A 14,343-nucleotide genomic window follows, 5' to 3' on the forward strand; every position below is an offset into this window, starting at 1 on the left:
ATGTTTTTTAGAACAAGGTTGGAATTTCTGGTCAAAACGAGAGTGAGATTTCCCCACCCCAGAATAGTCCATGGGTTAGGACTCACTGAGAATGAGAGACCTAGAGACTAAAACTTCAGTCTCCCACATCCTAGGTGAATGCCCTAGTCACCAAGCTAATGTGGGGTGAGTCTCTTTCAACTGTCCTTTGGATCTGTTCCACTTCATATAACTAATTCATTAATTGATTGGTCCAAAGAGAGTGACTCTATTGCTCAGTGGTTCAAGCACTCAGACTATGGGAGACCCAAGTTTATGTCCCTACTCTGCCATTTACTGAATTCCAGGACTGTGCTCTAGCCACTAGGCTACTGAGTCAGTCTCTATCACGCTCTCTCTTTCCTGTTGGAGGTGTTCCACTTTGTATAAATAATTAAATATTCATGAGGCCAGAGAGAACTAGACACACCAACTATAGCCCAGTGGTTAGTGCACTCACCTGGGATGTTTGAGACTGACAGTCAAATCCTTGCTCCAATGACTACTTAATTATTTATTCATAGTGGAATAGTTCCAATAGAAGGGATTGTGGGAGACTTACCCTAAAGTAGCCAATAAGCTGGTAGTGAGGGTGCTTATGTTCAAGTCCCTGGCCTGAATTAGGTAGAGCAAAGACTTGAACCATAATCTATTGAGGGTCTATTGGTTGTTCCATGGCAGGGAACTCTTTAGTTTTTTATGAAAAACTTCAGAAGTTTTCAAGTCAGAATTGGAAAATGTTATGCTTTATAGCTAAGGCCCTACTTGAATCATGGGATGATTGTCCAGAAATTGTGACTGTGTTGTGGACAAGCCATGGAAAATCGCAGAAAACAAATAATGGACCTTATTATTTGTAGTAATAAGGTCCATTATTATTTTTCCATGATTTTCAACTGTCAGCCACCTGCGCCTGAGAGTGGGGGCTCCAGCTGTCAAAATTGTAGTTGAAGCCTAATATTGCAGGATCTGCAATTTCTGTAATATCATGAATTAAGTAGGACTTTATTTATAGGTTAAATCCATCCTGGAATTATATTGACAGACACTGCAATATTAAAGACTGTGAGACAGATTCTGCTATCATTTAGATCTATATAAATTTCATTATCTCAATAAAAACTAAAAAAATTGTCTTCACTAGAACTGCATATATGAAAATAGAATTTGTTCATTGTTAATTGAATGCACCCATACCACTTGGAGCTGTGACCTCCTCAGCAGTCAAAATCTCAGACAGTACTATAGCCCAGATCTTATCCTCCAATAGAGAAGCTCACAGAAGAGAGTCAGAAAGGCAGGAAAACTGCAAGATTCCTCTTAAAAAGTTTCCTGTAGTATCTAGGTAGACAGCCAGTAGATCTAGCTAAGGCCCTACTTAATTTGAGATATTGCAGGTCCTGCAATATTAGGCTTTCACCACAATTTTGACAGTGGGAGCCCCGTCATGCATGGTGCTGATAGCAGAAGCCCCTGCTCGCAACCTTAGGCTCTCATGGTCAGCTCCAGGCAGCCAACAGCGGGAGCCTCTGCTCTCAGCTCCAGGCGGCTGACAGTGGAAAATTGTGGAAAAGTAATAATGGACCTTATTACCGCAAATAATAAAGTCCATTTTTAGTTTTCTGCGATTTTCCCTGGCTTGTCCGCAACTCAGCTGGAATTTTTGGCAATCATCCCATGATTCAAGTAGGGCCTTAGATCTATTTTATATATTTAGGCTGAGATATTCAAAGGGACTTAAGGGAGTTAAGTGCCCAACTCCCATTGATTTCCAATAAGAGTTGGACATCTAACTGTCCTCATTGCCTTTGAAAATTCTAAGTTTATATCTTGCTTATTATTAGAAAAAAAATATGGAAAACCATCTAGTTGTACTCGTAGCTAGCCTTTATAAATAATTTCTATCACCGTTTCCCTCATTTTCCCACCCCATTCCCTCTGTGTTCTTATTATATTTACTTGTTACTTCTGGTCTCAAATTAGGTCTTAATCTTTCAGACACTTATGCACATACTTAACTTTAAACACCTAAGGAATCCCATTTATGACTCAAATACTCACAAGTATTTGCAGGATCAGGGCCTCAGAGTGTAGGTACTTCTGTGAAATTGTCTTTCTATGTGTTTGTACAAAGTGTGATACACGGGGGCCCTGCCTGTGAGCAGGCCTCTCGGTAGTAGCAGTGCTGCCAATTCTATTATAACTACTACTACTACTAAACAAAATATCCCTTCTCTTCAGTTGTCCTTCCTCCTGCTGACAACACTGCTTCAGCGGGAGCCTTGCTGCCATTATCTGGGTTTCCCTCTGGCTGTCTTGTAGTAGCTGCACATAAAGGTTTTTTTTTTTTTTTTTCTTTCAAAAGTGTTCAATATTGGCCTAACACTTCTCCTATTGAAGTCAGTGGTAAAACTCCAATAGAGTTAGCCTAACAATGAGCACGTTTGAAAACCCCACCCAGGGAGATAATGCTGCTTTGAGGAACATTGACTCCTTAGCTTAGATATCTGCTGGGATTATCTTGGAGTCATAAGAGGACAGGACACAGGATGTTGCCTACCTCCTGATCTGCCCCTTACACTCCATAAACCCTTCAGAGCTCCTCTCATGCTGATCTATAATGGAGAGATATCCACAGGGTACCAGGGAATGCCAATAGAGAGGCAAATGTGAGGTCCCGTGGAATTACTCTAGATGTACACCTATGTAAACTGAGAGGAAAACTTGCCACAATGTATTTAAAATGTGTATTTTCTGCATAGATTACATTTTCAGAGTCATGTGGAATATTAGCCTCATGACTTTCATTGGGCCAAATTCTGCCATAGAATACATGTATACAGCTCTTCCTGAAGTCAGTGCATGCCTAAAGGCATTGTCCCTTATTTGGTGCAGTGCAGAGGAGTTCTCTGGGGCACTGTGGAACACTGCTTCCTATAGTTTCCTGACATTCATGTGAAGTATGGATACTTCTACACCTTTTAAGTTGATGCAATGTAGTTAAGTGCCATGGTTGGCCCTGCTCTTCCCCACTCTCTTTGAGTGTTAGCACCACTGGTGATGCAAGGCCTTCTTGTCCTTGAGAAAATGCAACAGGAATGTTTGTCACTGACCTTTGCATAAGGACAATAAAGGGGGGGATGGCTCCTTGCCCTGTCTCCCCAAACCCTTAAGCACCTGCACAATGACTGGTCAAAGTCTGGCTCTGGGTTATTTCAGGAAGGAATCTCAGCTTTTACTTTGAATTTTCTTGTTTTATTAGTTTAAATAATACTTGAAATAGGCATGACTTTAACTTAGGTTTTTGTGGTTCAGAATAATGCATAGTTTTATTACTGGTTTGCATCAAGTCATAGAACTGGGTCATAGATTCTTAGGCTAGTGGTTAAAACCTGAGATGTTTTTTAGAGGTTAACACTTTATGCATACGGTTGACTTTGTTGTGGTACATTTTATTATCTGTAAAGTTATAGACTGCTAGTGCGGACTTACGGATAGTGCTTAGCCCTTCTTTAGTATACTAGTTGCCTCCTTTGCTGCTGCACCGTTAATGGAATACATGAGGCTAAATTTTGTTTCATGTGCAAATGCCTGCTTCCACTGAAATCAGTGAGAGCCATCAATGCACATCTAAGAATAGAGTTTTGCCCATACATCGAATAATGTAGTTTAGCACGGACTGATTTTTCTCTTCTTGGTCATGGTCTGATATGTGTAATCAAACTCTCCAGTCAATTGTCAGCTAAGATACCATGAAACTCAAATGTCACAGTTCTTATTTGCATTTTGTTTTGCATTCAGATATGCACAATGAAGTTCAAGTCATGCAAGCTGCAATAGGAAGCACTCATGTTGCCCTATAATGAAGCAGCTTCAGCACATATTCTCACACTAGGGAGTGCTCCTGCTGCTTTCAGCAGCCTACCAAAGATCCCATGGGCACACACAAATCACAGTGGCATTGGACAGTGCTCACATTTCCTACCAAATAGACTTCCCAGTAGTGGTTGGCTTAGCTGTGTCTTTGCTGTTCTTGGGAAGTCTGTTATGAGGCAGTGGAAGTATGAATCTGATTGTCATCAATGGAAAGTTACTGGAAATTTTAATACAGCAGTCAGTTGGCACTGATATTCATACCTTCACTGCTGTACACTTCCCAAGAACCCTATTTTCTGCCTTCTACTGCTCAGGTCCATAGCTTCCTGTTTCCTTCCTTGAGTAGAGTGCATTGTGAGGGAAAGGTAAGGACTGTATGTGGCTTGTCTGAATTTCAGAACAGGGCTTATAGCCACTTGCAGCTGGTCTCAGCATACACTGCCAGAATATCTTAACTAAAAAGGAAATGGTCAATTAATTTTCATACTTTTCAAATCCAGAAGAATTAATGGAGAAAAATGAATGGGCAGCAATTATTTCAAGTTCTACAGCACTTCTTTCAGTGGAAAATAAAAGGATTGAAGTTATAGTAGGCTGATTCTTGTAGTGGGGTGCTGTAGATTTAAATGTCAGGGACATGAAAGTAATGTATTATTTCAGTTGTCTTTTGACATAATAATGCATGTTTTATATATATAAAAATAATCAATGCTGCAGAAGTAGCATTACCTATCACTTGCAGTGAATGAAGTGTTTTTTGTTGTACACGAGTAACCTACTCCAGCTAAGTGATGTTGACGATATGTTGTTAGCTGAACTGGAGTCTTTGTGATGACGGAAATAAATGTGAGGAAGTGAGAGCAGATTCTGAGACATGCTTTTCCCAAAAGTAAAAAGAGAAATCATCAGGGGATCTTCACCTGAATAACTGATGGTTTCCACTTTTTCTTCGCTCCCTCAACCATTGACATTATGAGATATTCATACAAAGGATGAATATAAACAAATAACAAGTAGGGAGGGACAAAATTAGAAAGGCAAAGTCACAAAAAGGGATTAAACTAGCTAGATATAAAGGATAACAAGAAAACATTCTACAAATACATTAGAAGCAAGAGGCAGACCAAGGACAGGGTAGCCGTTTTACTCAATGAGGGGGAAAAACAATAATAGAAAATGTGAAAATACAGAAGTACTAAATGACTTTTTTTTTTTTTTTTCCCCAGTTTTCACAGTTTTCAAAAAGGGTTAGTAGTGATTGGACATCTAACATAGCGAATGCCAATGAAAATGAGGTAGGGTATGAGGCTAAAATAGGGAAAAAACAAGATAAAAATTACTTAGACAAGATAGATGTCTTCAAGTCACCAGGGCCTGATGAAATACATCCTAGAATACTCAAGGAGCTGTCTGAGTAGATATCTGAGCCATTAGCACTTATCTTCAAAAAGTCATGGAGGAAGAGAGATTCCAGAGGACCGGAAAAGGGCAAATATACTGTTGGTCTATAAAAAGGGAAATAAAGACAACCTGGGGAATTACAGACCAGTCATCTTAACTTCAGTATCTGGAAAGATAAAGGAGCAAATAATTAAACAATCAATTTGCAAATACCTAGAAGATAATAAGGTGATAAGTGACAGTCAGCATGGATTTGTCAAGAACAAATCATGTCAAACCAACCTGATAGCTTTCTTTGACAGGGAAACAAGTTTTGTGGATAGGAGGAAGTGGTAGATGTGGTATATCTTGACCTTAGTAAGGCTTTTGATACTGTCTTGCATGACCTCATAAACACACTAGGGAAATACAACCTAGATAGAGTTACTTTAAGGTGGGTGTATAACAGGTTGGAAAACCACCCCCAGAGAGTATTTATCAGTTGTTCACAATCAAGCTGGAAGGATATATTGAGTGGGGTCCCACAAGGATAAATTCTGGGTCTGGTTCTATTCAATATCTTCATCAATTATTTAGATAATGGCATAAAGAGTACACAAAGTTTGTGGATGATACCAAACAGAGAGGGGTTGCAAGTGCTTTGAGGATAGGATTAAAATTCAAAATGATCTGGACAAACTGGAGAAATGGTCTGAAGTAAATAGGATGAAATTCAATAAGGACAAATGCAAAGTACTCCACTTAGGAAGGAACCATCAGTTCTACACATACAAAATGGGAAATTCTACCTAGGAAAGAGTTCTGCAGAAAAGGAGCTGTGGTCATAATGGATCACAAGCTAAATTTGAATCAACAGTGTCACACTGTTGGGAAAAAAAGCAATCATTCTAAGCTGTATTAGCAGTAGTGTTGTAAGCAAGACACTAGAAGTAATTCTTTCACTCTACTCTGTGCTGATTAGGCCTCTGCTGGAGTATGTGTCCAGTTCTTGGCGTCACATTTCAGGAAAGATGTGGACAAATTGAAGGAAGTCCAGAGAAGAGCAACAAAAATGATTAAAAGTCTAGAAAACATGACCTATGAGGGAAGATTGGAAAAAATGGGGTTTGTTTAGTCTGGAGAAGAGTAGACTGATGGGGGACATGATAACAGTTTTCAAGTACATAAAAGGTTGTTACAAGGAAGAGGGGGAAAAATTGTTCACCTTAACTTCTGTGGACGGGACAAGAAGCAATGGATTTAAATTCTAGCATGGGCGGTTTAGGTTGGACATTGGGAAAAACTTCCAATCTGTCAGGGTAGTTAAGCATGGGAATAAATTGCCTGGGGTGGTTGTAGAATCTCCATCATTGGATATTTTTAAGAGCAGGTTAGACCAACACTTGTCCGGAATGCTCTAGATAATGCTTGGTCCTGCCATAAGTGCAGGACCTTGCGAGGTCCCCTCCAGTCCAGTCCTACAATTCTATGATTCTATGATACTGTGAATTATATTTTTAATAAATTCCTATCTAGTCCCTCCTAACTCACTATATTGTGACCTTCTTTTTCCATTTGATTCATATCACACTGAAGTCACATTGTACTTTAATGTTTGTCTTTGTTAGAAGAGGCTAAATAATTAATTGGTCACTGATTTATACATATTTGTATCTAGTTCATAATCGTGTGCCAAACCTTTTTGTAGGCTGAGAGAGGATCTGAGCTCCTAACATTACACTTTATCATTATAGGCTCTCTAATATCAATTATATTCTTTAAGGTGACCGTATCTTGGCTATCAAGTGCAAAATCTGTTATCATTAAGGGTCCAATCATGCAGGTCTTTCTATTACAAAATTATTGAAGGCTGTCACACTTTTGCTTGAGAAGACTTCATGATCATCCCCTAAGTAAAAACCAGTTTGAACTACTGCTTTGTTCATGAACTATACTTGAACCTCTTTTTTAGAATGGGTTCTATTAGGAAGGACCATAAACTTGGCTCTTTCTGATGCTTAGTGGGCTTTTATCCTTTCTCATACTTTGCCTTACAGACTTCCACTAAGGCAACATCATCCATCACCCTGACTCAGCTCCCACTTTTCCCACCATAATACTCCTGTGTCCATTTCTCCCTACCTTTAAAAATGCGGACAAGGGCACATAGAAATTAAATGTAGGTGTACCACAAAGGCATATAGGCCCTCTAATTCAATTTTAAAGTGAGGAAGGGGAACCCATGACCAAATGGGGGTCACAGAATGTTGGTAGATTAAAAGGTGGATTAGGAGCCATAAATGACAATTTAGAGGCTGAAAGATGGTTGGGATAGAGATGGGGAAAAGCTGTATGGGTCTGAAAGAAAAGGTGTTTCTTTCAGGCTGAGTTACTGGGCGGGATCTCTGTAGTTTTGGAAAGCTTCAGATAAGCACCCAATACTTAGTCAAATAAGATGGTAACATAATATGCATAAATCACCTAAGTTTAAGAATGAGCCTTCACATTCCTTCAGCATGTTTTGATTCATAACATGCTGCACTGCTTAATGAGCATTTATGGAAATGGAGCATTAACAACTCTAACGTTTGGGTGCTTATCTGAACTGAGCGAAACCTCTGAACCGTCTGAGGTTTACTCATAATTCATAATTGCCCTCATAATTCTAAACATGTTACAAATAATATATTTGTAATGAGGGTATAAATAAACCAGGCTGACATTTTTGCAGATCTCAATTATAAATTAGAATTCAAGAAAATTATTTTAATGCTCTATTTTAACAAATGCTCATCAAAGGGTGCAGCATATTATGGATCAATACATTCTGAAAGAATGTAAAGTCCCAATTTTTAAGATTTTAAAATTTTATGAAAGAAAATCAAATCCCAAATTTATCATTATTTCATGTATTTTCCATCTTATTTTTCTGAATATTTGGGGTTTGAGAAAAAGCTAATTCTTTAGTGAATTTTATCTGAGGCTTTCATTTGAGTCTAGATTTTGGAAACAGCACAGCAAGTTGATCTTTCTCATATTATTGAGTTTTCATTGTGCTGTATTGTTATTATCATTTTTTATTATTATTATTAATATTAATATGTAGGATGCTTATTTACATAATTTTAAAATGCCTGTATGTAACTCTGCATGACATACAGAAAGAGGCTCCATCATTTATAGCATATAGGCAAAAGGAAGATAATTTGATTTGCTGTTTTTTTTCTCTAGATGGGTTCAGCTTTGTTTAATTTACTGCAAATACAACCATCCGAATTCCAAACTGAAGTCATGGAGCCCTAAGATACACCGTTACAGGTTGTCATCTATCTTGTCTTAATCTTGTGAAAGGCCTCAGCTTCAGTTTATGTTTCCTGGATTTTTAAAACACTTTCCATTGTTTTCTTTACAAATTAAGAGTTATTATATCCAGAAATTCAGTGACTGACTTTGAGCTCATTGATTAGTAGTCAAATTGTTTCCTTCTTTTACTATGGTCCTTTTCATACAGCAGGATTAAGATCTATTTGAAGACAGAAAAAGGATATATTATCCTCATTTGATGTCCAAAAAGGAGTGGGGCTATCTGGTCACCTTATGTAGATTTTTTGTTTTTGTCTTGTGTGATAAAACATCAGTATCCTTTTTAATAGTGGCTCTGGGCCTGACCTTTCCAGGGCAGTGCTCTCAGATGGTTTTCAGGCTGGCTTATTGGAAACAGCTGTTTAGAGATGTTACTGATAGGACAATGGTAATAAGGAGTGTCTCTCAAATCCATAATCAAGGAGTGAAGATACTGCCAGGTTAGGGGCTGCCCTGGAGGGCAGAAAGCTTTGTTCACCATAATAATTCTTTTAAAGCCTTTCTTTCTAACTTTTTCAAAATTTGTTGAAAATAAAGAACTGACACTGAGTCAAATTTATCCCTGGTGTAATTCCAATTTCATTTAATGGAGTTATGTTACAGATATCTGTATTTCAACTTTTATTCTTAGCATAATGGGAAACTTAGCATAATGGGAAACAAACACTTTTGTACAACTGTTACAATATTTAAAAGAATCTACAGAAATATGTTTTTATTTGTTTTTAAATTCTCTATATAGAATGATAAATTGTGCTGTTGTGATCAGTAAGGCCTTAGCATTTTCCCTTATTTTCCACAAAGAAAAATATTACATATCTGTGGAGTGATATGATATCATATTTTAAGTAGAACTCCCTTCTAATTTAAATGGAGAGTACCGCTTAAAAACTCATGGTATGGAAAAGCCCTTGGTAATTTGACTTAATTCTTTATTTCATTCCTTATGACCCATTCCTACAGATTTTACTGAGGCAAACTCCCACTGAAGCTAATTCTGAGTAAAGGCTGGCTTCATAATATTACCTAGCTCTTATACAGCACTTTATATTAGTAGATTTCAAAACACTTTACAAAGGAGGTAAGCATCATTATCCCCATTTTACAGATAGCGAAACAGAAGTGAAGTGACTTGCCCAAAGATCACCCAGTGGCTGAGCTGGGAATGGAACTCAGGTCTACTTAATTACTTATTTGTAATTACACACTATAGGGTAAGATTTGCCAGTATGCTACAGTGATTTTGCACTGCTTTGATGCCACAAAGAAGCCAGGGTGCAGCAGACTCTGTCCCATAATTGTCAAGAAATGTTTAATAACTCTTCACTTTGATAATGCTGCTCTGACATTGGATGCATAAAATGTTTGTTCTAATTATCATTCTCCCTTAATACTAAAGTACAAACAGGGTATATGGAAAACTCAACTGAGAGAAACTATAGATGTTGATATCTGAAGTTAAAGATAGTCCTGAAATTCATCTTAGTAGTAGCTAGGCTATTAAACTAGTCTAGAGATATGATAAGCATGAATCTGAATTCAAATGACCCTGGAATTTAAAGGTGTTTAAAATCCAAACCAGGATCCAGCTCTGATTTTTACAGCTGGCTTCTGTCTTTATAATGAGCAGAATCAAAACTCTGTATCCAAAAACACAAAAACTTAGGGATGTTCAAAATCGTGATCCAGACTTTGTAACCTAAACCCCTCTACTAATTTAAACATTACAGTTGCTCAAGTGCAAACATAAGTAGTGAGGTTACATGCAGGATGATTACAAATGAGGTGAGATCTCTTTGACATTTGCATCAATATGAACAGATGCCAAAGCCACATGTTATGTCATATGAGCCAAAAGATAATGAAATGGGACATAAGTTGAACCAAAAAAATATAGGCTGTTCAGTTTGGAATCCTTACTCAGATGGATTGGAGTCAGGAGTCCTGGTTCAAGGCATATGTTTATGGTTTGGTCTGAATTTTGAAACAGAGTTTAATCAAAGTAAAATTAATAAATCCATGAAATAGATTGTTCAAGGTGATACCTTTTTGGCTTGTCTTCTTTGCTTTCCTTCCTCTCTATGATCTTTTAAGTAATATAATCACCTAACAATATGTCTTTTTGTATAGAGTGTTGCCACATGAACAGTTCAAGTGAGGTAAAGACAGGAGTCTTTCTCAACATGAGATTATCCAAACAATCATCCCAGGTGTTTTCAACACTTCAGTTGGGAAAAAAACCTAAATTTAAAAATTAAGGCAGTTTCCCCATCAGTCATAATAAAAAAAATCAGGGTTGCTTTTGCACATGGCAACATTTCTCCTAAAAGGAGGCACTGAAATATTAATTAATTTTTTCTGAGCAATCTCATCTACTTCACCAGAGCTCCAAAGAGAGAGAGAAAATTGACCTTCAACTAGTTTAAAATTAAATTGGGTGCAAACAGGGTGTAGACCATATAGTTAAAAGTGGGACAAAGGTTCTAGAAAGTAACAAAGCCCTGATATCTTCAGTACTTATTCCCAGCCAGTTAGGACATTAGGACATTGCAATGTACTTTAGAAAAATAGGACATTAGGACATTGCAATGTACTTTAGAAAATTGTTCCTTTAAGATTTTCTGTTTGTGTCAACTATGAAGCGAAATACACCAGGGGCCTAATCCTGCAAACATTCTCTGTGCGCATCTCCCACTAATTTTAATTACTTCAGTGGGAATTTTGCATACACGATGGCCTGGTTTCTAAATTAATATTCAATGGAAGCTTATAGTACAGGACCGTTATTACAACTACCAATAAATAAATACATACAGAAATATTTCTGTATGTAGTATATTGGAAGAAAACTGAATCTTGTAGCAAAGTTGAATAGTTGTTACAAACAAGGTGTATCTAAGATGTAGCCTTAATGTAGAGGTGGAAGACAGAGAACCTAATTATAAAAGTACACTGGATTTCTAAAAGTATCATTATAAATTGTGAAAGGTAAGATAAAAATGCTTCAGAATGGAAATGTTCATTTCTTTTAAATCTAAACTTTTGTGAAAGAGGGAACATAATGAGGCCTGATAGCCATTTCTTCAGAGAAACAGCGAATTTTGAGGGGACAGTTGACCAATATCTTTGACTTACTGACACTGCCTTTTCCTTTAATTCTTTATATATGTGTTTGTCTGCATGAGAAATACTTTTAGGGTATTATGTCAAACCACTGTTAAAAGAGCTATAATAGAAATAAAAATTGCATTGCATCATTAAAAACATCTCTCTGGTTATTTATCTTTGCATTTTAAGTATACAAATTTTATTTCTTTGTGTTTAACTATAAAAAGCCCTACCTATAAATAAGATCTAGACACCCTGACAATAATTAGATTTCCATCTATATAAGGATATCACCTCCCAGAGTAACACAAAGATTACCATTCAAGCCAATGAATACAAAAGCAAAATATCCCCCATTCCACTCCATATAAAGAACATGATCCAAAGGCCATTGAAATGAAAAGAAGGACTTCTAAATAGTTCAGAGGTGTTTGGATCAGGCCCCAAAACCCCAAGCCTTCAGCCCTTCTCAGAAATCCTACAAATAGATGGCTTTTGCAGTGTACCCTGAATGTCCACAAATCTGGACTAATTTAAATTCATAAGACTTCAAGAGCAAAAGTCAAATATAAAGTATTTTAGAAGAAAATCTATATTGATTTATTTGATACCAGCAATAGTTTGGGGCATGATGGTATAAATCATCTATGAAAATCTCATTTATAAATCTGGAAGATTTAAAAGAAATCTTGAATTTAGTATATTATCCAGTTACATACATACTTCATTTTACTTAACAGTGATCTGAGCTCAGAACCTATGCAGTGTAAAATAATGGGAATAAAATACAGTATGCTTTTTTATATTTCAGAAGGAAAGGTGTCATTCTATAATTAGATATTTGGGGTGGATAGGTAAGGTAATGAGGATACGTTAGCAGACAATAAGACTTCTTTTAAAGAGACACCGAATACAGTATTAGCATTAAGCAGCAGGATCTGCTTATGACAGAACATCACTTCCATGGAAACATGGAAGACACATTTTTGTAATCTACAGTTGATACTGCCAGATTTTGTTGGCAGAATACTCTTAGGAAAAGTATAGTGGCTTTGAAATTGCTCCAAATTAGTTTCCAAACTCTTTTAAAATACATGTATAAAAATCCTACCCATTCTTATTATTTGTATTCAAAACAAATCATGTATGTGTGCGTGCGCACTTTTGTACGAGGACTGGAAACAATATTTAAACTGTTATTCTGATCAACTTGCTTTTGCCTTCTTTCCTAGGAAGTGTGTAGAGAGCTCTGGTGCCTCAGCAAAAGTAACCGCTGTGTTACCAACAGCATTCCAGCAGCTGAGGGTACTCTTTGCCAGACAGGGAGCATTGAGAAAGGGGTGAGTTCAAATGATTTATTGTTTTATAAGAAGTATAAAGATGGCCAAAAATGAAGAACTGAATGTGTTTACTGTTTGATGCATAGATGACATGCACTAATTCAGAATGTATTTGCACAGTGAACTCCTCCCTACTGGAAAAGTCCTGAATAATTTGATAGAAAATACTTTTTTTAAGCCAGTGTCTATAATTTAATAAATAATTTTATCCCTGCAATAGAATTCTATAGGTTGGCTTGAAAAATATGTGGAAAGGGTACCATCCTCTATCAATTCTATAGGTTTTCAAATACATTTCCATAAAAACCCTATTGGTTTCATCTTTATTAAATTCTATAGTACTTTTTCATAATGGATTATTTTAACTTTGGGCTCATCATGTGTTCATGAAAGTTTCATGACATATATCTGGAGTTTTTATTTTTTTAGAAGATAAAAAAACTTTATTCTTTCAGCAGTAAGCCAAATCACTCAGGCATGTAGAAAAAGTTGTCAGAGTAAAAGGGTTCTTTAGAGTCCCACATTTACCACTGACAGCTTTGTTTTGGCTTCTAGAGTTATTTGTATAAACCCCTGTTGTTTTCATAACTACTTAGTTTTAAAGAACTTTTCCATAGGAGCTGATAAACTTCCAGATGATAAGGGTTAACAGTGATATCTACAGAAAGTAATTGTTTCAATGGAGATAAATAGAGATTTATTCTCTTCTATCTCAGGTCTATAAAGGCTGTGTGTATGTGTGTGTCTGCACATGTATATTTTAGTTAAAAAATCTAACATTTTATTTGGTTAGTAAAGATGTCTTAATTTTTTTCCATGGAAAAGTCTTATGGCAGAAAATGTGTTTTATAACTAGAGGCCAGAGTCCATTCAATCTATAACCAGAAAGTGAGAATAGAAATATTTTAAAATAAATCAATTTACTGAATACAGAAACAGACCTGAAATAACTTGAGTTTTGCACGCCCATTTGCAAGATAATATACAATGCGTTTTACACAATTTTGTTCAAACTGACAAGAGTAATTGTATAAAACCATTCTGATGAATTCCACTCTGGGAATTAGTGTATTTGTTAAAGCTACATTTGTAGATCAGTCCCTAAAATTCACTGCTCCAGACTGGATTTATGCTAACAATGACTACTGTCATCTCTTCTCAGTTCTGAATCCTGCCATGTTAGCTGGGCTAGTTTCAACAAAGATTACACTGCATTTTGATTTACAATCTGATGTTTAAATAAAGAGAATGAAAGCTT

The 14,343-nt window shown here is 36.6% G+C and overlaps 1 protein-coding gene across 2 annotated transcripts in view; it reads left to right on the forward strand.

Annotated features, from left to right (window-relative positions):
- The window catches only part of ADAMTS6 (ADAM metallopeptidase with thrombospondin type 1 motif 6), a 292,975-nt gene that overhangs the window by 156,688 nt on the left and 121,944 nt on the right, over nucleotides 1-14,343 (forward strand). For both annotated transcript variants that reach the window (XM_067568533.1, XM_067568534.1), the window contains one exon: nucleotides 12,978-13,085. In XM_067568533.1, coding sequence (XP_067424634.1) covers nucleotides 12,978-13,085 — 108 coding nt within the window. The remainder of the gene's footprint in view (nucleotides 1-12,977; nucleotides 13,086-14,343) is intronic.

Source organism: Emydura macquarii, unplaced genomic scaffold (genome assembly GCF_026122565.2).
Source record: "Emydura macquarii macquarii isolate MOO-44397 ecotype Brisbane River unplaced genomic scaffold, CSIRO-AGI_Emac_v2 contig_2897, whole genome shotgun sequence".
Lineage (NCBI taxonomy): Eukaryota > Metazoa > Chordata > Testudines > Chelidae > Emydura > Emydura macquarii.